The sequence below is a fragment of the Leptonychotes weddellii genome, chromosome 2 (genome assembly GCF_054177405.1).
Source record: "Leptonychotes weddellii isolate Sample4059 chromosome 2, ASM5417740v2, whole genome shotgun sequence".
NCBI classification, from domain to species: Eukaryota; Metazoa; Chordata; class Mammalia; order Carnivora; family Phocidae; genus Leptonychotes; species Leptonychotes weddellii.
This window is the reverse complement of record NC_138370.1, coordinates 176,734,299-176,759,692: the sequence shown is the minus strand read 5'-3', so window position 1 is coordinate 176,759,692 and position 25,394 is coordinate 176,734,299. Positions and strand designations below refer to the sequence as shown.

General features: G+C 43.9%; 1 protein-coding gene across 11 annotated transcripts in view; it reads left to right on the top strand.

The window, feature by feature from the left end:
• Window positions 1-25,394, top strand: part of ADD1 (adducin 1) — an 83,046-nt gene that overhangs the window by 15,155 nt on the left and 42,497 nt on the right. For 10 of the 11 annotated variants that reach the window (XM_081812708.1, XM_081812707.1, XM_081812712.1 and 7 more), the window contains exon 2: window positions 21,106-21,320. In XM_081812708.1, the coding sequence (XP_081668834.1) occupies window positions 21,126-21,320 (195 nt within the window). In that variant the 5' untranslated portion in view covers window positions 21,106-21,125. Of the gene's footprint in view, window positions 1-18,385; window positions 18,556-21,105; window positions 21,321-25,394 lie in introns of all 11 variants that reach the window. The other variant, XM_081812709.1, reaches the window with a different exon arrangement.

Below are 25,394 nucleotides of genomic sequence, written 5' to 3'. Positions count from 1 at the left end.
TGGGGATCAACGTTGAGAGGATGTTTTTCCTGAGAGGATTGTTATTTATTTCTACTGTGAGCCAGGGTCACTGCCCACTTGAGACCATTTCTACCCTCTTCAGAGTTCCAGCTCATTGGTTCCTTTTTTGCCTCCAGCAGTGCTCATTTTTGGTATTTGACCTCTGCTAATGCTACCTGTTATGAGTGGTTCCCATTTGAAGTTAACTAGTTTCATTCTCATGGTTTTGGGCCTTTTTTTTTGTTTAGCCCTCGGAGGTTTCATGTATTTCTTATATGCGAATAACATTGGTTTTTATGGAAAATCTTATTGAGTGGTAGGGCCTCTCAGATATTTGCCTTACTCGATCTCCAAGTGGTATTTATTAGTAATGAAATAGTGGTTTTGTACTGGTTGAAAACTTAGGAAAAGTATATTCAGTATGAGGTGATTCTAATGTGCACAGTTGAGGGTCAGTGGAGTGAGTGCGATGTGTTGGTGTTCTTGGTATAGGAAGGAACTAGCTCTAGCTTGGCCAGCAGGTGAAACTTCAGTAGTAAAGTCATTACTTTGCTCAGTTTTATCATCTGTAAAAGAACTAGATGACTTTTTAAAAAAAAGATTTATTCACTTGAGAGAGCATGCACATGAGCCAGAGAGGGGGGAGGAGAGGGCAGAGGGAGAGGGAGAAGCAGACTCCCCACTGAGCTAGGAGCCCAACAAGGGGCTCAGCCCCAGGACCCCTAAGATCATGACGAGCGGAAGGCAGGCGCTTAACCAACTGAGCCACCCAGGCGCCCCAATAACTGGATGACTTTTAAAGTTATTTCTGGTGCTAAAAATGTATGCTTCTAAGGTTTTGTTTTACTGCCCTTTTTTTCTGTTATATTAATTTTCTTTTAAAAGATTTATTTATTTATTTATTTATTTTTTAAGATTTTATTTATTTATTTGCGAGAGAGAGAATGAGAGACAGAGAGCATGAGAGGGAGGAGGGTCAGAGGGAGAAGCAGACTCCCTGCCGAGCAGGGAGCCCGATGCGGGACTCGATCCCGGGACTCCAGGATCATGACCTGAGCCGAAGGCAGTCGCTTAACCAACTGAGCCACCCAGGCGCCCCAAGATTTATTTATTTTTAGAGAGTGTATGCACAAGCACAAGCCGGAGGGGCAGAGGGAGAGGGAGACAGAATCTCAAGCAGACTCCGTGCTGAGGTCGAGCGCGCAACTGGATCTCACAACCCTGAGATCTCCACCTGAGCCAAAACCAAGAGTCCCGACACTTAACCGACTGCGCCACCCAGGCGCCCCCTTATTATGTTAGTTTATAAGCATTATTTAAGATCCGTGTTAGAGCATTGTGTTGGGAATGTCAGAAGATAAGCATTGTAATTGCTCCTGACTTAGTAAGCTTGCAGTCTAGCCTTTGTTTAAACATGGACAATACAGAGGCACCTGGGGGCTCAGTCAGTTGAGCATCCTACTCTTGATTTCCTCTCAGGTAGTGATCTCAGGGTTGTGGGATTGAGCCCTAGGTCCGCTCCCTGCTCAGGGGGCAGTCTGCTTAGGATTCTCTCCCTCTGCCTCTCCCTCTGTCCCTCCCCTGCCCCCACTCGCACGTGCTCTCTCTCTCTCAAACAAATAAATCCTTTAAAAAATGGACAATACAGAGCAGTGATGCCATCTGTAAGAGGGACCTCTAGTAAGTGGTGTGCTGTATGTCCCTGTGCACATATTAAGGAGGACAGTTAATTAGTGCCCATCATACAATGTTCTTCCAGTGTCCTTTTCTAAGAGATTCAGTTTATCTTTAAAGGTGCTGCTGCTTATGATGATAATAGCTACCATTTATTATATTGCCTTAATTTATTGCTTACTGTGTACCAGGTACTATACAAAACACTTGATAAAGTTAATTCATTTAATCTTAAATCAAGGAAGCAGATAATGCTATCATTCTTATTTTATAGATGAAGAAACTAAAGTATATATATAGAGAGATGAAGAAATGTGCCTAGGGGCGCCTGGGTGGCTCAGTCGTTAAGCGTCTGCCTTCAGCTCACGTCATGATCCCAGGGTCCTGGGATCGAGCCCCATATTGGGCTCCAGCCCCACATTGGGCTCCCTGCTCTGTGGGGAGCCTGCTTCTCCTTCTCCCTCACTTGTGCTCTCTAGCTCTCTGTATCTCTCCAATAAATAAAATCTTAAAAAAAAAAGAAATGTGCCTAAGGATATGTAGCTAGTAAGTGATGAACTGGGATCAGAACCCAGGTGGTCTGGCCCTGGGGTCTAAACTCTAATGTGAATTGAGCATGTTTATTAATCAGTTAGCATTGGGAGGCTAATGGAATTTTGTTGAAGACCCAAGCCAGATTTCTTTCTTTTTCCTTCCTTCCTTTCCTTCTTTCCCTTCCTTCCCTCCCTCCCTCCCTCCCTTCCAAAGAGAGAGCAGGGAGCGAGCGAGCGAGAGCACACGAGCAGGGGGAGCGGCAGGCAGAGGGAGAAGCAGGCTCCCCGCTGAGCAGGGAGCCCAAGGCAGGATTTGATTCCAGGTCCCTGGGATCATAAGCTGAGCCGAAGGCAGACACTCAACCCAGGCATCCCCGAAGCTAGATCTTTCTGTACCAATCTGGTATCAGACGGATTTTGGAAATATAAACAGGATAGAGTACATTAAAGTTCACTTAATATATGTGCTGCCGAAGCGAGCACCATTAAAGTTCACTTAAATTTGTTTAGTCAGACAGATGGTTTGGTTGGCTTATCTTTAGGCCACTCGCCCTAAATTGTTTTCAAAACCACACCCAAGTCAGTTTCAGCAAGCCACACTAGAGTATTGGTTTAGGGATTGAGTTAAAGTGAGAAATCTCAATTAACTAAACTACGTGTGTTGATACAGATAGAATGCAATAGCTTTTTTGTTGAAATATAAAAAGGTAAAATAAGATGAGCTTATAATAGAATTTTTTTTTTTTTAAGATTTTATATATTTGAGAGAGAGAAACAGCATGAGAGGGGAGAGGGTCAGAGAGAGAAGCAGGCTCCCCACTGAGCTGGGAGCCGGACGCGGGACTAGATCCCAGGACTCCAGGACCATGACTGAGCCAAAGGCAGTCGCTTAACCAACTGAGCCACCCAGGTGCCCCTAGAATGTTATTTTTAATTAAAATAATGTATTTTAGCTTTTAGTTGGTTAAACCTAATGTTCTTGAAGTTTCTGAAGTGAAATTTTTAGCATGTTACTTTTATATTCTCATCAGACATTAGATAATTAAAATATTTCCTATTGAGAGGGTATCCACTATGTGTCAGACATGGTGCTAGATATTTTACTTTTATTATTTCTAATTGCCCCAACAACCTTGGAACCATATGACTTGAGAGGAAACTGAGCTGCAGGTCAGGCCATGTAGTTTGTGGGGAAGCAGAGGGGTATTGCTGGCTCAAAGCTGAACTGTGCACCAGCAGGCCTCTTGGGAGTGAAGAACCACACCTCTGTGTCTCTGGGGAGAGGCGTTATTGGTGATGAGATAACTGGAAAACGTCATTCATGAAAATTAATTCCAGATGGTTAAGAACAAATGTTTAAAACTATAGAGACTGGGGAAAAGCAAAATAGAATGTTTATCAGAGGTAATTCCTGAAAACTTTCTTGGAACATTTTGTGACATGTGCCTGTGAAGGAATGAAAACTGTCTCTTTAAGAGCAGAAGATCTCAGAAGAAAAGTTTGCAGAACTAAATATGCAAAATATTAAAATATTTGCTCATTGAAAAATAAAATTACGGAAGGTAATAGTCTGGGGAATCAAATATGACAAAAGGTCACTAGGTATACTACTTTTTTAATTTGTCAGAATAACTCGTCAAGATTTTGTTAGGTAGGTGGACAAAGAAGTTGGAGATGTAAATAAACATATGAAAACCATTTGTCCTTACCTGCTAATCGGAGAAATGACAAAGCAGCCACTTCTGATCTACCAGAGCAGGGAAATTTTAGTGACACCTTTGTTTCTTTTTCAGAGTATGTGAGCCAAAAAGGAAGCGTAACTTTATATTTAGTCCCAGCCCATTTGGGGGTTTCTTTACTGTGCACTTTCCTTTCCAGCGGCAGGTTTACCTTTCCAGCAGTTATTTTAGAGACCTAGTTTTCCACTATTAACTGCGTTTCCAACCCCCACCCTAGGCAAGGCCCTCCAGCTAGGATTTTCTAAAGGGGGTCACATTTTCTGGGATATTTATTTTATTTGCAATGTCACAATTATTTGAGAATGCTTTGCATTTTTTTTTTTTTAAAGATTTTATTTATTTGAGAGAGAGAATGAGAGAGAGAGAGAGAGCACATGAGAGGGGGGAGGGTCAGAGGGAGAAGCAGACTCCCTGCCGAGCAGGGAGCCCGATGCGGGACTCGATCCTGGGACTCCAGGATCATGACCTGAGCCGAAGGCAGTCGCTTAACCAACTGAGCCACCCAGGCGCCCCGAGAATGCTTTGCATTTTTATTGGCTTGTTAAAATATGCCGTAGTTTTTCAGAAGTGTTCTGAACTGCTGCTGTGTGGAAATAATTTTGAAGTGCAGTATGCCATGCTTTTGGGACCTGAACAGAATTGTCTCCCTAAGTAAAAGTGTTTTTATTCATTTGAAGCTTGGGCTGAACACCTTGATGCATTGTTTCTATTTAATGTAACTCCAAGAAGGTCACCCTGCAAAACCAAGGCTCAGGATTTTCCTAGACACACCAGTATAAAATACTTGGGAAAGAATGAATTATTTGTTCAGTTCAGAGCTGGGTTAAGTTCAGGTTAAAAGTGCTAGTATTACTTAGGTAGGTGTTAAATGACAGAATGAAAGGGATAAACTCTTTTTTCTCCTTGAAAAGAGCGATTGGCCTCTGCTGGGCTTAACAGTGTCTCCTGTATGGACATACTATTAATGTTTCACCCTGTGTCTTGAATTTCTTCCACAATTCCAATTACATAATTGCCACTTAGCATGTCTGAGTAAAATCAACAGTCAGTGGTTTCAGAATGTGAATCTTTTCTACTGCCCTCCAAGCTGTTTTTCCCCTGAATTGAAAAGGTTCTGTTGCTAAAATTTTAATCAGTAGCCTCATGATTTTAAGGTTTTATTTATTTACTCATTCATTTATTTATTACTTATTTTATTTTTTCAAGTAATGCTGCACCCAACATGGGGTTTGAGCTCACAACCAAGAGTTGCATGCTCTGCGCCCCATGATTTTAAGGTTTTAAAAGCACCGCTGCATATACAGATGTTAAATAGTTCTGTGTTTTACCATTTTGTTTTCATTTTTAAATAAAAGGGGTATGCAAAAATTACAGGGTTTCCCTCAGTCCCAAAATATGTAATACTTTTTAAAATATGGGTTTTATATTTGAGAGCTATTGACATTCATTTAGGTACCTAAAATAATTCTAGAGAATTTTAACTACCAAAGGTTGATTTACTCAGTGTTTATTAGTATTAAGTATGTTTTATTATATTCTAGAATTTTGAAACTGGCAGTCTTACTAATCAGAGTATCAGTTAACTAGATCTTTCTGTTTAGTTAATAGCCATGTCTGTCTACTCAGTAACTTCAGGGAGTTCCTTTGGTATTCATTGAAATAGACCTGAAAGCCTAGATCTGGCTTAGGGGGTGGGACATGAACAGGGATGCTGCCTATGACTGAGGGAAGGTGTTTTCTGGCACCAGCTGTCATGATTACACGGGCTGGTGAATGAGACTTCATACACACATGATAGCAAGCATATCATGTTCACTCAACAACTGTGTACACTAGATATTGTTATTGTTCCCCCTGTACCCATGAGAAAACTGAGGTGCAAATAGTGAGCTTGTCCTGGGTATCCTCTTAGTAAATATCTGGGCTGGGGTTTGAACCCTGGTGACCCCAAAACCTCCCTTCTTCCCATTAAGCATCATTGCCTCTTCACCGTTGCAGGGCCTGAAGGTTGTCCGCTCACAGACTTTCCTACCATCTGCTGCCTCCCAGAGGATATTGATTTCAGGTGGATTACAGGTGGAGAACAGAGCTGTGGGATCACTCAGAGACAGCCAGGCAAACAGCCTGTTCTTATTTCAGCCAACAGATACTAAGGTGTGGGATGAAGGAGAGATTGACAGAAGTCTCTGTCTCACCATGTTGGCCTCTGTCAGTATTGTGGACTTGCCTGGTCCCATGGCTGCAGTAATATTCTGTACATGCTGTTTCAACAGCTGAAAGTATTGCCCACATCCTACATAGTGCTCATAAGATCATTTTTATGACTTCTTCATCCTACTCCTTTGTAACTGCTAAACTTTTCCCCTGATACTGATTCCTATGTTTGTCAGGAAACATTCTCATCTCAGGCTAGTGTTGTTAATCCCTCATGTGTTTAACTAGAGTGCAGAGTGGGTTTTTTCTTCCCTATCAAATGTAGATAGAATTTTCCTATGCTCACATGTATCTGGTTAACCAGTGCTTCTTGACTTCTGCCGTCTTTATGAGCCTCACTAGAGTACCATGCACACTCAGTTGTGAGGTCTGGAATTCTCCTTCTCTTATTTTCCTGCCTCTGGGAGCTATACTTGCTTGAGTCTTCAAATCCAGTCAGCTAGAGACAGATACAGCTACTGTCTTGGTATACCAGCTTTGGGAATTGACGTAATTCTTAGAAATGTAAAACCCAGGCACCTCAAAACACAAAACCCGATTTGATATACAGATTGTCCATTTGCAGTCTGGATGAGCTGCCTTGTGAGTGGCACACTGAGATTTGGAGTCTTTGAGTTAGCTACTTGTGTCCCCAGAGTCTTTTCAGTCACACTTCAGTTGTGACTAAATGAAGCAGAGCCATGGCTTTTCTTACAATCGAATGCTCTGGAATCTAGATACTTAGGTTAGCATTACCGGTCCGGAATGTGAGACCTGAACATGTATTTCTCTCTCTCTCTCTCCTTCTCTCTGTGTGTCTCTCTTCCTATATATACATAAAGCATTAGCCCTGTGAGTATAGTAGTGAATGTAATACCGTAATGAATATAGATGAGTCTCTTGCCCTGTTGGGGCTACATCCTAATCGTGAGACAGTAATACTAACAATGCACACTTGAATGCTTCCTGTGTGTCAGATCCTTGTTTCTAGGCATTTTACATGCATCGACCGTGTGAGGTGGTACTGTTGTTAGCCTTATTATTTCAGAAGTGGGAACTGAGGGCAGAGAAGTTAAGAAATCTTCGTGAGCTTACACAGCCAGTAAGTGGCGGGGCTGGAATTTGAGCTCCAGCATTCTGGCTCCAGAGTCTGTGCTCTGACGGGTGATAAGAGCCTTGAAGGGAAAGAAAACCGAGGGTGGCTTGAGAGAGCTGGGAGTAGGGGCTCCTCTGAATAGTGTGTGCAGGGAAACCAATCTCAAAATTTAGAGGTGAAATTTGACTTAGAACTTATTCCTAAAATACGGAGTCAGACACTCAGTCTAGCTGGGTTAAGTTTGTTCTGGACAGAGTAAAGAGCAAGTCTAAAGGCTGTATTGGGTGTGTTTGTGGACAGAAGGGAGGCTAGTGGACCTGGGACGGCAGGGCAGAGAGACGCTGGGGGCTAGACTGGGAAGGGCCCCGCCGGCTATGGCCGGAATTTCATAGGGACCGTGGGAAGCCATTGGTGGGAAATAAGCGGGGGCAGGACATGGGTTGACTATATTTTTGTGGAGAACAAGTTATAAGAGTTTGAGGGTAGAAGCAGGGAGACAAGACTAGGGGAAGATTAAGAGTCCTGTTTTGGACAAGTTAGGTTGGAGTGGACCTTTGGTATCTTTGTTTTCTTCTTTACCAAAATGTAAATGAAATACTTTAATGCTTAAAGAAAATGATGATAAACTTTGTTTTATCCCTCTCTCCCTACCACCTGTGACGTCACCTTGCCCAGAGCATCCCTCCGCCCTCCTACTTAATGCTGTGACTTGCCTCCCCACCTCCTTGTGTGTCCAGTCCCCTACCCATAGCCCTTCTCGCCTGCCGACACACTGTGTAATTTACTGATTTCTCCTGCTGACTGCCAGGCCCCTCTGCTAGGACCTGTCACTTCTGTTTGCAGGCAAAGTGCAGGGCCTTTGAGAGTTTGGATTGTCCCCTCTACCGCAGTAAGTGTCATGTCTACTGAAATGGCACCATTTTGAAAAGTAAAAACTAATGAATGTATGTAATTTGAAGCATAATTTTCCTTTGTCTAAATTTGTTTTTGACATTTTTTTGGTTTATGGTTTATTAAGACTTTTTCATAATTTCCCCTTTAAGGTATCATCTGGAATTTCTAAAGACTTCAGAGGTTTTTTTTTTTTTGCATATTAACATAGTGCTAGCAGTATTGAGAAATAAATTATATATGTGAGAAATTATTTTTTAATGTATTTTTGAAACTAGTTGTAGTTGTGACAGAGATAGAAATATTCAGTTATTTGTCACAAACAATACAAATCCTATGAGCAAGAAGCGGTTTGGTGCTATAGAATGCTCATGGGCCTGGCTGGGACCCCTAGGTGTGTCCAGCAATCATGGCTACTCCTTCTGTGCGTGCACTGTCTGCCAAACACTGCTGAACGCTCTCCAAACAGCATTTCGGATTCTTGCGATACCCCTCAAGGTTACCATCAGCACATCTGGTTGATAGAGGAGAAAACAGAGCCAGAGAGAAGATCCTTGTCCGGGATCACACCGTTGGTGAGCAGCGTGGTCTGACTCGAGACACACGCTAGGCCACTGCTGTCCACCAGTGATTCCCTGTGCGCCCAGAGTCCTCTCTTCTGCGTCTCAGGTTTCCCACTTGTAAAACGAAGGGGTCAGAGTTAAGGGGTCTCCTGCAGAGACCTTTACAGTACTAGTCCGAAGGCTGCAAGGTCCTCACGCCTGCTCTCCTGCCTACTAACTCCTCAGTTGAACGCACTTAGGGAGCACCTCCTGTGCGCCCGATGGCAGGGTAAGATGCCGTTAGACCACAGAAATTCATAAAGCAGGCTGGACTGTGTTCCTCTCATAGCTATAGACTTCAGGCCCATGCGACCAGGGCCCTGTGCTTGCGCTGAACCTTGCCTGTCATTCTCTAACGCCAGAAGGGAGCTGCATCCTATCTGATTTCTTATAGAATGAAATGCCGTTTGGTCCTTCAAGGGCAGGAACTCCACGGTTTTTGGCAGCAAGGAAATATTGGCTGCGAAGTAGAGCCAATATGGATTTAAAGAAATATTCCGTTTTAATCAGCCAGTACCAATTTAAAGAAATACTCAGTTATAAACGATTTTGATATGAACAGAATCATTTTGGAGGAGAGCCTGTGAGGGGCTCATTTAACCCAATACATTCTCAACTCTTGCCATCTCTACTTAGGGTAAGACAGTCTCTTAGAACCTACATCTTATCACCTATAAAATCAGGATAGGGCCATCCTACTGAAACACTTACAGAATATATATTAAACTATAAAACTATAAACAGATGTTTGATATCCTCATGCTGCTGGAAACCCAATATGCTGTGTACTCTGTTCATTTTATACCTTCAGTGATGCTTATTATTTATGTTCTTAATGGTGTTATATTTAAATTTTTTTTTTTAATAAATTAAACTTAAAAAATACATATGTATGAACTCTCCTGGCCATCTCAGTCCTCCCTCTACCCAGATCCTTCTCACTTCTTACAAGGAAGCCACCATTTTAAGTTTCTTTTATATTCTTCTTTCATTTCTTTATGCAAATACAAATATTTTTCTTATCCCTCCTCTTCTCCCCTAAAGGCACCATCCGTACATCTTTCTTCGTATTTTTTCACTTGACAATATATGCTTATTTTTTTTTAAAGATTTTATTTGACACAGAGCTAGAGAGAGAAAGAGACAGAGAGCAAGCACAAGCAGAGAGAACGGCAGGCAGGGGAGAAGCAGGCTCCCCGCTGAGCAGGTAGCCTGATGTGGGGCTCAATCCCAGGACCCGGGATCATGACCTGAGCCGAAGGCAGCCGCTTAACCGACTGAGCCACCCAACCGACTGAGCCACCCAGGTGCCCGACAGTATATCCTTATTTTTGTGAAAACTAAACCATCTAAAAACTTGGGTGCTCGTAATTACTTGGTAGCATAAAAGGGTTTCATTCCCCATCAGATGGCATAATTACTTTCCAGAGAGTACACCTTTGGCAGAATTTTACTTATGCTTGTGATTTTAAATACTTCTGACTAGCTCCAAAGAGGACAACCTGGCCCTGTTTTCAGAAGTCCCAGAGTTAATAAAGTAGCTCACAGCTCGACCTTTGCGTGTGCAGAATATCTATGTCTTAGCACGCTCAGCACTTGTGTCCTTCTCAGTCTGTTAGCCCTGGGTGACTATTATCTTCAAAGTTTCCTTTTATCATTTGTCTTCCACGGGAACCAATTACTTCACGAATAGGAACATTTAGTCACCAACCATTAAATTCTGAAAAAGCTGTTTGTTTTTGTGGTATTTTTAATCTCCCTTACTTATAACCCTGCCAAACTTCCCCACCTCCTCCCTCCCGCCAGAAAAATAAACAGAAATCCAACTCACTTACTTTTAGCAAGCCTTGCTTCTGGAATGAAATTCAGAAAGAGTTTTGTTTCAGTAGAACAGCAAGTTTTGAAAGACTCCATAACTTCAGTAAAAATATAGTGAAAAATAAAAATCATATAATAAATGAAGGACAGGAATAGTATCACGAAGGAGCAAAAATAGAGAAAGTGGTTGGCACTGTCAGAGGATAAAGTTGACTTTTGCTCTTGATTTTGTGTGGTGGCTCAGGGCATGTGGCTTAGGACGTGTAGATCAGTAAGTGCAGTGGAGACTCCTACGGAGTGGCCGTTACTTGTTAAATTGTGAGGCACAGTATATAAAATTACCCCTCCTACATTCCTCTTTTGAAATCTGAAGTGCAGTTTCCTTTGTGGAATTTCTTCTTGAAAAGCACTTGTTTGGGACTGGTCATCTTGGGGTTGTGAGTTCAAGCCCCACATTGGGGGTAGGGATTACTTAAAAATAAAATCTTTGGAAAAAAGAGAGAAAAGCAGTTGTTTGAGAGGAAACTGATTGATATGAGCTCACATGCCATCTGAAAGTACTGGATGTCACTACAGTTTTTCTGGACAGAAGCAAATTTTGTGAAATGAGTCTTGGAGGATGATTTTGTCTTTCTTCACCATTCATCCACTTCACAGATCTTTATTGAGGGGCTGTTAGGTGCTAAATGGTGGGAAGAGAGCACTGGTGCTTCCTGCCCTTGGCCTGTGCCCCCCTTTCGACTTCTTGTGTGGCATTCGAGGGATGAGCTTGGCACTTGGAGCGAGTGGGCTTGGGTTCACGGCCTGAGTTGGCCCTTTATTTATCTTGCAACTTCAGGGGCTTGAAACTGAGTCAACTTTTCACCTGCAAATGGGGAACTCACAGTTATTCACGTGGACTAATGTGGGTGGAAACATGGTGCTTTTTGGGGCCCTTTGTCACACTCTTATAAGGTCCTGTATAGGGCTCTCTTCTGGATCCCTTGCACTGGCTAGATGCATTCTTCTCACCTGGAGTGAGAAGCATTAGGTGTGGAGTTTGGGAGTCATAGAAGTGATAATGATTTCTCTATCCCATTTTCTCATTTTTTTCCCCATGGTGCTCTTGGCTGCGTTGTCTCATTTGAGTCATTAGGTTAGGAAGATATTCTTACTTTATGGATGAGGACTTCGTCGTTGTTGAAGTTACACGGTGGAAGGAGTGGGGCTAACCACTGACGCTGGGCCCAGTGGCCTGTCCACTGCCCAGTACTGACCCTGACACTGGAGGGGTCCTGTTAGTGCATGAAGACCGTTTGATGAGAAGCAGTTAAGGAGGGCAGTCTCTAAACCATAGTCTTGTCTTCAAATTTTTGCTTTTCCACTTACGGCTGTGCATCCTTAAATAAGCAACTGAATTCTCTGTAATAGAGATTAGGAAGCTATAGTTAGGGCCGCCTGGGTGGCTCAGTAGGTTAAGCATCTGCCTTCGGCTCAGGTCATGATCCTGGGGTCCTGGGATCAAGTCCCACATGGGGCTCCCTGCTCAGTGGGAAGTCTCCTTCTCCCTCTGCCTCTTTCCTGCCCGCCCCCGCCCCTCCCCCGCGCCCCGACTCATGCTCTCAATAAATAAATAAAATCTTAAAAAAAAAAAAAAAGCTATAGTTAAAAGAACAACATCAGGTATATGACTGTATGTAAACACGAAATAAACTGAGGAAGATTTAGGCTGGGGACTTGTTAACGAACCATTCACCATCAGGGAGAGAGGAGGAAAGAGGACCCACCCAGATCATCATTTCCTGACTAAAAGGAGCATAAGGGTGGGTGACAAAGCTGGGAAGCATTGCTTTGACTAAATTTTACTTTTTACTTTTTCTTTCTTTTCTGCTTTGATCTGTGCTAGGACATATGGTGAGGGGTAGTGTGTCACGTAGTTAGGAGCAGACGCTGGGGCCAGGCAACTGGAGTTCAGATGCAGCAACCTTATGCTGGCTGCTGAACTGCTTTATGCCTCAGTTATCTTATCTGTGGGAAAAAATGAGTTAATACATATACAATTGAGTGTTTTAATTTTTATTTACTTATTAAAAGATTTATTTATTAGAGAGGGCATGCACACACACAAGAAGGGGGAGTGGCAGAGGGAAAGTGAGACAAGCAGACTCCCTGCTGAGCAGGGACCCCCCCTCCCCCCCCCACGCAGGACTCAATCCCAGGACCCTGAGGTCATGACAGCTGAAATCAAGAGTCAGACGCTCAACTGAGCCACCCAGGCGCCCCTACAGTTGAGTTTTAAATCAGCACTTTACACATAGTAAGCAGTGATTATTTTATTTTATTTTATTTATTTTTTATTTTTTTATTTTTTTTAAAGATTTTATTTATTTATTTGAGACAGAGAGAATGAGATACAGAGAGCATGAGAGGGAGGAGGGTCAGAGGGAGAAGCAGACTCCCCGCCGAGCAGGGAGCCCGATGCGGGACTCGATCCCGGGACTCCAGGATCATGACCTGAGCCGAAGGCAGCCGCTTAACCAACTGAGCCACCCAGGCGCCCCTTAAGCAGTGATTATTTTAAAGGGGACTTTTGAGCAGTTTCATCTGCAAGAGAACATCTGGAGACACAGGAATAGAAATGATCCGATCAGAGTAATTAAAGGCTTTTACTTAACTTTGAGGTCCCAAGTAGGGCACAACAGTCAGCCTGAACCTGTGAAGAAGAATCTTAAACATAAGGTGGGTGTTTGTCCATTAGGGGAAGTGGAGAACGAGGCTAATAATGTGAGCCGTGAGGGGTATAACTCATTATGGTTGTGTTCTGTTTAATTTGGGAGAGAGCTCTAATGTTGGACTCCCTCCTGCCAGGAGATACTAGGGACTCCTCTTTCGTTGACTGGCATAGCAACCCAGTTGCTAACAGTTCATCATGAATTTCTGGCTGGAGTTTTCATGTCTCTTTTGCTTTTCCACCTGAGGCGCTGGACAGGGCGTGGACGGTCTCTGCAGCACTGGGCCCTGTCCTTTGCCTGAGCTTATCCATCAGTGTCAGCTTCTCCTGTTGAAAAGCTTGTCACTCTTTCCAGCAAAGACTCCACATTTTTTAAAGCTTTTCCCCCAGTTTTATTGAGGTAGTTGAGTACAATTGACAAAATTGTAATATATTTAAAGTGTACTGTCTGATGATTTGATAAGCATATACACTGTGAAATGATTCTCACAATCAAGTTAACATGTTCATCACTTCTCGTAACTACATTTTTTGTTTTGTTTTGGGTGAGTCTGCCATTTATTTCATTGAGTGTGTCCTGATGATGCAGTTTGGTTCTGGGTGGAAACCTCACGGAGCCCTTCCAGAGAAGTTAGGATGTCCCTTGTAGCGGGTAGCCTACTGCAGGAACAAAGTCTTTCTTGAGTCCCTACTCTCCCAGGGCTTATTTACAAAAATGAGTTAGAGATTGAGTGTCCTGTTCTCTGTGGGCCCACAGACTGGTGATGGAGCGAACATACACACAGATGTCTGATCCTGTTGGAAAATGGCTGAAGAGAGGTCAGAGTAAAATACCTCAGAACACAGCAGGCCAAGCACCAAGCTCAGGGGCTTGGGGACACTTCATAGAGCAGGATATATTTAGATCTTGAGAATGAGCAGGGCTGAAAGGTTTGGAAGAGAGAACAGTTCAGGTAGGGCATTAAAAGCTCCTTAAGCACCTTCCTGCTGGGTGCCAGGCAGCAAGCGTGAAAGCAGGGACATTGACCGCTCACTCACCGTGCTGGCTCTGCTGCTCTCTGAAGGCTCAGTAGATGTTCGTTCACCAGGTGACTGCCACCTGTCCCGTGCACCTGGAAGCAACTGCTTCGCTGTGAAAGCATCTCTACTGTGAAGCTTTCCGGACAGCCCTCTATATTAGTTTCTTGGGGCCGCCAGGACAAAGTATCATAGCCTGGGTGGCTCATACAACAGAAATTCATTGTGTCTCAGTTCTGGAGGCCAAAAATGCAAGATCACGGCATCAGTAGGGTCGATTCCTTTTGAGGCCATGACGATGAATCTGTTCCAGGCCTTTCCACCAGTTGCTGGTAACTTTCTGGTAATCGTTGGTGTTCCTTGGCTTGTAGATCGTCATCTCAGCTGACTTCTACCTTCATCTTCACATGGCCTTCTCCATGTATTTGTGTCTGTATCTAAATGTTCTCTCTCTTTTTTTTTAAAGATTTTATTTATTTCTTTGACAGAGAGACACAGCGAGAGAGGGAACACAAGCAGGGGGAGTGAGAGAGGGAGAAGCAGGCTTCCCGTGGAGCAGGGAGCTCGATGCAGGGCTCGATCCCAGGACCCTGGGATCATGACCTGAGCCGAAGGCAGACGCTTAACGACTGAGCCACCCAGGCGCCCCTAAATGTTCTCTTTTTATAAGGACACCAGTCATATTGGATGAGGGGCCCATACTGTTCCAGTATGACCTCATTTTAACTAATTACATCTTCAGTGATCCTGTTCCAAATAAGATGTATTTTGGGGGAACACAGTTCAACCCATAACACCCTCACTCTGCTCTTTCTGCCTCCCACCATCAGACACTTTTCCCTTGCTGATACATAAGTGGGTTTCTGTCATGGCAGCAAGACTATTTGATTACATTTATTTGTCTATCATCTACTCATTTTGCAACTTTTTATCTCCAGGGCCTTGCACATAATGGGGAAGCAGTAGTGGAGATCTGTTAAGCACCAGGAGATAATAGAGGTAAAGGAAGGTAGCACAGAGGTCACTTCTCTTATTCTCCTACTGACTCCAAAGGCTGTCTGGAGTTGGGTATCAGGTGGCCAAGGACATCAGCAAAAACTACCACTTTTATGACTGAGCATTTTTGATACCTTCTGGTTTATTTTCTTTGGAGCAATAATTCATTATTACCTGGCAGTCATGGTTTCTGAGAAATGTTTTAAGAATATTTAGAAACCGATATGACCCTCTGGGTCTTCTAGCAGACACTTGATCCAGAGGATTTTGTTAATGTCCACTTCTTGTTTCAGCCTTTGGTTTGAGTGTTCTGCCTTTAGGAATTCAGAAGTAAATCAAGTGAATGGCTGGAATAGTTAGCCATTAGCAAAATGTTTGTGCTGGAAGGGAGATGCGAAGAAGTAATTGAATCGGCCCACAAGCTTTAGAATGAGCTCATAGATATTTTAGAGAAACGAAAATTTCTCTAGTTTCTGATCTAAGGTTTAGTTACACATTGGGATGGATCATCCTGGGGTTAGAATAACTTTGGTAAGAAAGAATATTCCAGGACACACTTTGTTATTTCCAGATCAGTAAATAACATACAAGGCACAGTGGTGTCTTGGGGGACATTAGACAAGAGATGTTAATCTTAAAATATCCTTTCATCCCATTTTCAGTGGTTTCTGTGTGAAAGAACTTGCTGAAATGTGTTCATCTGAAGGCAGGCATGGACCAGCTTATGTAAGGTCTTGAGGTGCTTTATTCTAAGAACAGGGAAAATTATGGAGCCTTTCAGACAGTACAGAATAGACAGAATACTATGGTGAATCCTGCTTTATCCTTTTTCCGGCTTCAACATTATTAGTGCGTGGCCCGTCTTGTTTGTTTTGTGTAATCCGTACTCCCCCCCCCCCCCCGCCCCGAGAAGCTTTAGGTAATTTATTATTTCATCTATAAGTATTTCTGCGTGTATCTTATATATCTAATATAACTATAATAATATCACACCTAAAACTTGTTAATAATAATTCCTTAATGCCATCCAGGTCTGGTTGGTGTTCACATGTCTGTCTCAAATGTCATTATTAGATTTAGATCAGGACTCAGCCACAGTCCTTTTATTAGCCATCAGGTTTTAAGCAGGGGAGTGAGTGCTGACACCAGGCATAATCTTGAAACTCCCTGGTCTCTCTGGGGGAATGGGTTGGTGAGGGGGTTGTTGGGAGACAAGGAGTAGAGAAACTAATTAGGAGGCTGTTGTGTGTCCAGGAGTGACGTGGGCAGGGTGGATGTGAGATGTCATGTGGACAGGCCAAGCTCAGTTGTCAGGGTTCATCCAGACCTTTGGGTTCTGTTGAGTGTGTGTGTGTTTATTTGAAAGGATTGTTCCCAAGGTTCCTTTGATTTAGGTAGCAACATATTAAGATTAGTGAAATCTTAAAATTTTTACACGGGTAAAATTATAGTGGCTTGATGGAGATAGAGAAACACTGATCCGCACTTCTCTTTAATCAATTTATTCAGCTTTAGTACAGCTCATTTGCCATTGTGTCATCTTGTCTGTGTTGTCATAATTATAGTAGTGATAAGATTACAGAATAGGATAGGAAATTTTATAGTTTTTCACTTAAATGTTATAATCTCTTATGTATGTTATGCCAAAGATCTTTATAACTTCAAAATATTGCATTGAGCAGATTTTAATATTGATTTTGTGACCAGTAGTGTACTGTTAGACGTTTACAACTAGTGGGCTTGTTACTACCTTTCATATTACTATATTATTATTTTTTAAAGATTTATTTATTAGGGAGTGAGCGAGCATGGGGGGAGGGGGAGAGCGGGAGAGAGAGAGAATCTCTAGCAGACTCCCCGCTGAGTGTGGAGCCTGAATCAGGGCTCAGTCTCACGACCCCTAGATCATGACCTGAACTGAAATCAAAAGTTGGGGGGCGCCTGGGTGGCTCATTCGGTTAAGTGTCTGCCTTTGGCTCAGGTCATGTTCCCAGAGTTCTGGGATCGAGTCCTGCATCAGGCTCCCTGCTCAGTGGGAGTCTGCTTCTCCCTCTCCTCCCCGCTTATTCTCTCTCTCGCTATCTCTGTCTCTCTCGCAAATAAATAAATAAAATCTTAAAAAAAAAAAAAGAGTTGGATGCCTGACTGCACCACCCAGGCGCCCCAATACCTTTTAAATTATTTTAAAATACTCTAATGTTGCCAGAATTTTTCTTTACATCTGTATTTTCCCATTTCTTTTTTAAAAATTTGGATTAAGGGGCACCTGAGTGGCTCAGTCGGTTAAGCGTCTGCCTTCGGCTCAGGTCATGATCCCAGGGCCCTGGGATCGAGCCCCGCATCGGGCTTACTGCACAGCGGGGAGTCTGCTTCTCCCTCTCCCTCTGCCTGCCATTCTGACTATCTGTGCTCTCTATCAAATAAATAAATAAAATCTTTAAAAAAAATTTGGATTAAGTAATAACTTATTTGTAGAGATCTTTCTAGAAAAATTTGCTGTCTTAACATGCTCTTAAAAACTAGGGTAATGAGGGGCACCTGGGTGGCTCGGTCATTAAGCGTCGCCTTTGGCTCAGGTCATGATCTCCAGGTCCTGGGATCGAGCCCCGCTCGGCGGGGAGTCTGCTTCTCCCTCTCCCTCTGCCTCTCCCCACTGCTCCTACTCTCTCTCTCTCTCTCTCTGTATCTCTCTGTCTCAAATGAATAAATTAAAAAAAAAACTAGGGTAATGAAAGTTGAAGGCATAATTGACAAAAACTAAGTACACGTTTGTGCTATAAAAATGGAATGATGTTTTTTCTTGATTACTGGGCTCAGAATATGTGTATTTTGATTTAAGTTTATAGACTTCCTTGTTGAAGGAAGGAACACGTGTATATCTAGTCTGCAGTCTTCATCTTATCCCATTCGCACGGCAGCTGTCATAAGAGCGGTCTCTGCCTTACCTCATTTTTCAGAGATTCCGTGAGTCAGCTCTGGGACGAGAATCGGCTACCATTGCCTCTGCATTGTCGCCCGGGTCCTTATTCACTGGTGAAAATAGCGTCAGGTGGGGACTCATTTAGTGATAGAGAAATAACAATGCTGTATATTCTTCTCCTTTTCTTGTTTTTCAGACATTGAAGTAGAACTTCTGTGTCATCGGCTCAGAATGTTCAGCTTCTTTTACATCTGATGAAGAAATGTCAGACAACCATTGTTTTGTTCTTTGTGTCATTCTTTTAGAACAAACTAGATTAAAGTGAACAGATTAAACTAAAAATTTAAAGGATACATTTAGAGAAGAGTAAGTTTTAAAGACTACATTCAGGTCCTTGGTTTATTTATTCTGCGTTGACTTTTAGTCCCTGATTATTTTCATACTTCGTCTTTGAGTCCTTGAAATAGTGTCACTTTAAGCATACTGTTATTTGTATCATATCTTTAGGTTTCAGAAGAGCAATATCCAAATTGATTTGTCTTAAAAAAGGGGGGGGTTTCCTCCAACTGATTCTTTGGCTGTTGGTACCATAAGATATTTTTATATAAACTCTTCTTTAGAGCCTTGCTATTCCCGTTGTGGTCCAAGTTCAGTGACATTGGTGAGACTTGGGAGCTCGTGAGACCTGCACAGTTTCAGGCCTTTGATTTCATCCCTTCTCATCCCTTTGGGGCCATTGTTCCCCGCATTGCAGCTTCTGCCCCAGCCCCTGTCCTCCTCACTATTTACAGTATGGCTTCGAGGTTAAGAACAAAAGCTCTGCCGCCAGATGGCCAGCAATTTGAATCCTAGCCCTGCTGCTTCAAAGCTGACTGACCTGAGCCCCCTCATCTGTCAAGTGAGGAAAACAATAGTGGATCCACACACAGGGATGGCAGAGGATCGGGACACGTGAGAGCCGATGGCTTCTCCCTCCCCTCATCACCATTGTTTCAGCACTCTTGCAGTGTGAACTGCCGGCTGGGGGCTTCCCAGCTTAAAGTCATTATCTTACTCATGTCTCATGATTTTGTGCATCAGGAATGTAGGCACCCTCAGCTGCTCGGCTCTTGTGTTCTTTGTGGCATCCACTGAGGCCGCGTGATGGTTTTCAAGTTTCTTTTTTTTTTCATTGTGATTGTAATGATTAAGTTATAAGAGTTTCTTTATACATTCTGGATGTAGATCTCTTCAAAGATACATGATTTTCAAATATTTCCTCCCATTCTGTAGCTGTCTCTTTACTTATGTGTCCTTTGAAGCACAGACATTTTTAATTTTGAGGAAGTGCAATTTATCTTTTTTTCTTCCTTTTGCTTGTCCTCTTGTGATGTCGTATAGAACTGCCTGACCTGAAGTCTCATAGATTTACTCCTGTGTTTTCTTCTAAGAATTTTATGGATTTTGCTGTTCTGTTTAGGCCTGTGCCCCATTTGGAATGAATTTTTATATGCCGGGTAAGGAAAGGGCACTGATTGCGTTTGAGTTGCTCATTTAATCAACTCTTTAAAATCTCTTCCTTGCTCACCCTGTGTGGCCTGAGGAACTGTTGTTGACTCACCATTACAACTCTGCGTGTGGCTCCTGAGTCTCTCTCACCTTGTCTCTTCATCCTTCCCTTCTTGTTCTTAATTGATTCAAAAAGTGTTTATTTGTATACTGCTAAGGGTGGGGGACTGCCGCAGGTGCTGGTTCTGCTCCTTCTCACTGGGTGTTCCGCTAGCCAGTTTCTCTCCTCTCCGGCCTTAGCTGCTGTCTCTGTGCTGATGACTTCTGAACCAATCCCCTTTCCTTCTCAGTGAGTCTGTGAGCCCAACTTCCCCAAGGTGAGCAGAGTGTCTGATCGCTTTTTATGCCTGGCCCAGTGGCGAGACATAATAGATGCTCAGTAAATACTTCATATATATAGTTAGAGCTGTCAGCAATAGAAATGAAACTCTTTGTATGCTTAGTGAAGGATGCTCTTTAGAGATTTAGTAGTTAAAGATGAATATAATTTAGTATTTGAACATCATTTCAAATAAAAGAGTGGGATTAAAAAGAGTGTAAGTAGCCATAATAACAGACCTTTAAATTTGAGTCATTTGGGCATCTTTTAGGTTAGTCACAAATTAGGACGTGTTGACATTTTCAGTACCTGCTGTTCTTTCAACTGAAAAGATCTGATGAGGAGCATTTCCCGTCTGCATGAATACAGATGTGGGAGCAGCTGCTTTCTTATTGATCTGTTGGAGAATCCTTTGCAAAATCACTACTGACACATTTTTGGGAAAATATCATAAATCAGATTTCTCCAGAAATGAACTGTGTTGCTGTTGGTAGGTCCTGTCTGTGTGGGACAGCATCATGACTTAAACTATCTTGTCAAAATTCAGTATCTCGGGGCACCTGGGTGGCTCAGTCGGTTAAGCACCTGCTTTCGGCTCAGGTCATGATCCCGGGGTCCTGGGATCGAGCCCCACATGGGGCTCCCTGCTCAGCGGAGAGCCTGCTTCTCCTTCTGCCTCTGCCACTCCCCCTGCTCGTGTACTCTCTCTCTCTCTCTGACAAATAAATAAAATCTTTTTAAAAATTTCAGTATCTAGTTCTTTTTCAGTTTGACAGAGGACATAAAAGCTTTGTGAGCTTGTTCTCCTATTGTCTGACCAAGAACAATGGCGAGGACGAAAAATGCCATTGGTCAGTAGAAGGGTGGGAGATGGCTGATGAGCCATGTGCCTCTGAGGTCACAAAGAAGCCTCGCATGTCATGGCTCCAACTCAGTCACTCATAATGTTCTCACGCTGAAGATTGTGTTTGTCAGGCTGATGTGCTTGTGATGAAATGCTATTGGACATTGATTCAAACACAAGACTTTCTTGTATTTTGATTCTGTAGGAACCAAGAAAGAGTGTGCAATGAATGGTGACACTCGGGCCGCCGTGGTGACCTCACCACCCCCGACCACAGCCCCTCACAAGGAGCGGTACTTCGACAGGGTGGATGAGAACAATCCAGAGTATTTGCGAGAGAGGAACATGGCACCAGACCTTCGCCAGGACTTCAATATGATGGAGCAGAAGAAGAGGGTGTCCATGATCCTGCAGAGTCCTGTAAGAGAAACCTTCTCTCTGTATAAGGGTCTTCTTCCTTCTCTGATACTTCAGCTCTTAGCTCTGTTGTGTGTGCCAGAGTCCCTGCATTCCCACCTTGGAAGTCTGTGCCTCGTGTGTATGTGCATGGGAATAATTCTGTTCAGTTCAAGTTATCAGGCAGAATAAATGAGAGATCTTCAGTGTCATAAAGGAGAGGAGGTGCTTGCTTCTCCTTTTTACCCTCTCACTACTTCACCAGAGAGTCACTTTATTTTGGGACCCTTTAAAAATAACTCTTCCCTCCAGACCGCCTCGCTTGGTGCCAGGCACTTGGTAGGCCTTAACAGGACCTCATCATTGATTGGTTTTACCTTTAGTGACACCAGCACTTTTTTTTTTTAAGATTTTATTTATTCATTTGAGAGAGACAGAGAGAGAACATGAGCAGGGGAGAGAGGCAGAGGCAGAGGGAGAAGCACACTTCCTGCTGAGCAGGGAGCGTGACGTGGGGCTCGATCCCAGGACTCTAGGATCACGACCTGAGCTGAAGGCAGACGTCTAACGACTGAGCCACCCAGGTGCCCTGTGACATGAGCACTTTAAGCCACAAGCATGCCCACTGTCTTCTGTTTGCGTCCTTACATAAAGGAGTTCTGTCTCCATCGCTTCCTCATGTTGGTGCTTGCTGCCCTTGTATGTGCTTTATTCTTTTTTTCCCTTCTAATATTGTTTTGTTCCCTTAAAACTTCGGGGTGTCATTTGGCAGATATTCATTGAATTTTTTTATTTTTATTATTTATTTATTTATTTATTTATTTATTTATTTTTTTAAAGATTTTATTTATTTGACAGAGAGAGACACAGCGAGAGGGGAACACAAGCAGGGGGAGTGGGAGAGGGAGAAGCAGGCTTCCCGCTGAGCAGGGAGCCTGATGCGGGGCTCGATCCCAGGACCCTGGGATCATGACCCGAACCGAAGGCAGACGCTTAACGACTGAGCCACCCAGGCGCCCCCATTGAATTTTTTTAATGTTTGATTATCTTTTATACGCTGTTCAGAGAACCTGGAGAGTTAGCAGTGAACAGGACAAATAAGCCCTCTAACTCTAATAGGTTTTGTTTGGTTATTATTACTCTTTGCATATTGTGGAAGTATAACTTAGGAATGTATGCAGATCTTACGTGTACAGCTTGGTGAATTTTGACATGTGCATAACACCTGTGTAAGCACCTGGGTCAAGTCTCAGACTTCACACCCTCCTCAAAGGAGGTGTAACAAGAAACAACAAACAGAAGCTCAGTGCAGGAAGCAGTGGGGTGATTAGATTGAGTGGTGGTTGGAAGCGGCCTCTCTGAGGAAGGGAGGTTTCACCTGAATCTGAATGAGCGGAAGGAGCCGGCCATGCAGGGATGGGGGGAGCAGTGTTCCAGTTGAGGGGCAGCTAGTGAAATCCCTAGTTTAGGGATGAGCTGGATGGGCTTGGAGAGTCACAAGGCACCAGTGTGGTCTGAGCACAGGAGGCGTCAGGGAGGGGGCAGGTCCTGGAAGGCTCTGTAGGCTCGGGTCAGGAGTTTGTTTTGCATTCAGAGTAGAGAGTCATCAGAGGGCTGCAGACAGGAATGGCACTATTCAGTTTTATTTTCTTAGAGCGTGTGAGCAGAGGGTAGGGGGTGGGGGGCGCAGCGTGAGCAAGAGAATCTTAAGCAGGCTCCACACCCAGCCGGAGCTGGACTTGGGGCTCAATCTCATGACCCTGAGATCATGACCTGAGCTGAAATCAAGAGTCAGATGTTTAACTGACTGAGCCACCCAGGTGCCCCTGGCACAATTTAGTTTTTAAAGAACTCATTCTGGGTTTGGTATAGAAAGAGTATTATAGGGGTGCCTGGCTGGCTTGGTTTGTAGAGTATGTGACTGTTAATTTCAGGGTTGTGAGTTCAAGCCCCACTTTGGGTGTGGAGCCTACTTAAAAAAAAAAAAAGTATTGTATGGGGCAAGAGAGAAAGCCGTCTTCCAAGCAGAAGGTTGCAGTAAATTTTTGAATTTTATTTTGAGGGTAGGATCAGTAGGACTTGCTGATGGGTGGCAAGGAAGAGGTAAGAGGAAGAAAGAAATCAGGGAACATCTAGACTTTTGGCTTGAGCAGTTTCCTATGTAAAAGCCACAAGAAATGAAGTAAACATCACTGGGGGCAGAGTGCAGAAAGTCAACTTACGGCACCTAGTGTGTCTGGGTGCTGTACGGGCCCCCAGCCACAGGTCGTCTAGGACACACATAGTCAGCATCATCGGTCACGGATCTGAATAAGCTGAAAGACCAGAAAGCCTGGGATTGCTTCCTAGTAAGGTACTGGTGCTGGATTCTTGGTTTAGGAGCATAAGAGTTGAGCCACTGCAGGCAGTGGGAAGGCCCACCCTGTGGGCACAGATGCTGATGGTTGGGTAGATGCTGGAGGGAGCTCGAGAGAGTTTTCTTCAGGTTGATCCTCTGTTCTCGGAATCGTAAGTGGGGTCACCTGCTGAGAACGGGCCCAGGCAGGTGTGAGGAGAGAGAAGGTGTGAGAGTGGGTGAGGGGATGGTCTGTCCTTGGGTTAGTGTGAAGGGCATACTCAAGTTAGGGTCATGAATTTATAGTGAGATGACACAGCATGGTCTCCTCGTCCCCCCTCCCCCTGCTCCAGCCACTTTCAGCCGCATGAGTAGAAAGAGTGAAGGGTTGAATTTAACCAGGGTTGGGGGTTTTGCCAGGTGAAATGGTAGAGAGTTGCAGGTGTGAGCAAGGGAATGATTATAATGTTAAACCAAGGCTCTAAGCTGGGTGAGGGAGGTCAGGACGCAGGGAAGGTAAGGGATGGTGGACAGGTGTTGGGGTCACGGTGGGGTTGAAGAAATCGTGAGCTGGATGCTAGGAGGGGGTGTTTGGGGAACCCATGCTTGGGGCACAGTTTACTAGGCAAGAGCATGTCTAGGACATGCTCATGCACATGGGATGCCCGGGTGAGTTGGAGGACAGGGTAATTGGAGGAGAGGCAGGCAGTTCGCTGAGAGGTGAGGGTGTGGATGTTGAACCATTGGGAGTTGGTACCAAGGTAGCACACAGGGTCACTGGCCGGTGACTGCTTGCTGGAGCTAGACTCTGGGGTCTGGATGGGTGGCTCCAGGCCCTCACTGGCCACTGCTGCACTCAGCTCCTTACTGCACATGTAGGTCATCAGGGATGCTGTGGATACGGAGGGCTTCTTGCACCCTGGTTTTCTTTTTGTGTGTTACATGCTAAGCTTTAAGTTCCGTGATGGCAAGGACCATTTTTTCTAGCTGCGTGTCTTCAGTGCCTAGAACAGCACCTCATACTTATGTACGTGTGCTGAGTTGTGGTGTGGTGTACATACATGGTACATGCATGTTAAATTGAGCTTCCCATAGATAGATCTGTGGATTTGGAAACCGTGGAAGTAGATGGTTTGATTTTTCAGATTGAGGGCCCGTGAGGATGGGGCTCGTTTTATGCAACTCTTGCCTCCTCTGTGCCCAGCGTACTCTGTGACCTTTAGTGAGGCTCTCTGCATCTGTCTGTATCCCTTTATCCTGTGTCTGCATATCTGTCTATATCATTGCCTTCGGTGTTGATAACAGAGATGACTGAGAAACTGTGTTTTGTTGATTGATTTCTTCTTTTTTTTTTTTTTAAAGATTTTTTATTTATTTATTTGACAGAGAGAGACATAGCGAGAGCAGGAACACAAGCAGGGGGAGTGGGAGAGGGAGAAGCAGGCTTTCCGCCGAGCAGGGAGCCCGATGTGGGACTCGATCCCAGGACCCTGGGATCATGACCTGAGCCGAAGGCAGACGCTCAACGACTGAGCCACCCAGGCGCCCGATTGATTTCTTCTTGGCAGTCAAAGCCCGTCAGCTTTCTCCTCCCTCCTTCACTCCCACAGAATATGATTTGTGACATCATTTGTCATATGGTAAACAGGGGTTCCTCCGGCAGCTCTTGGTTCCTTACATTGTTTTATACCATTGTATTAAATGTCATACATGTGTTGCTTGCTTCCTGCAAGTGATAGCTATGCTCAGACTGTCCCTGGGCA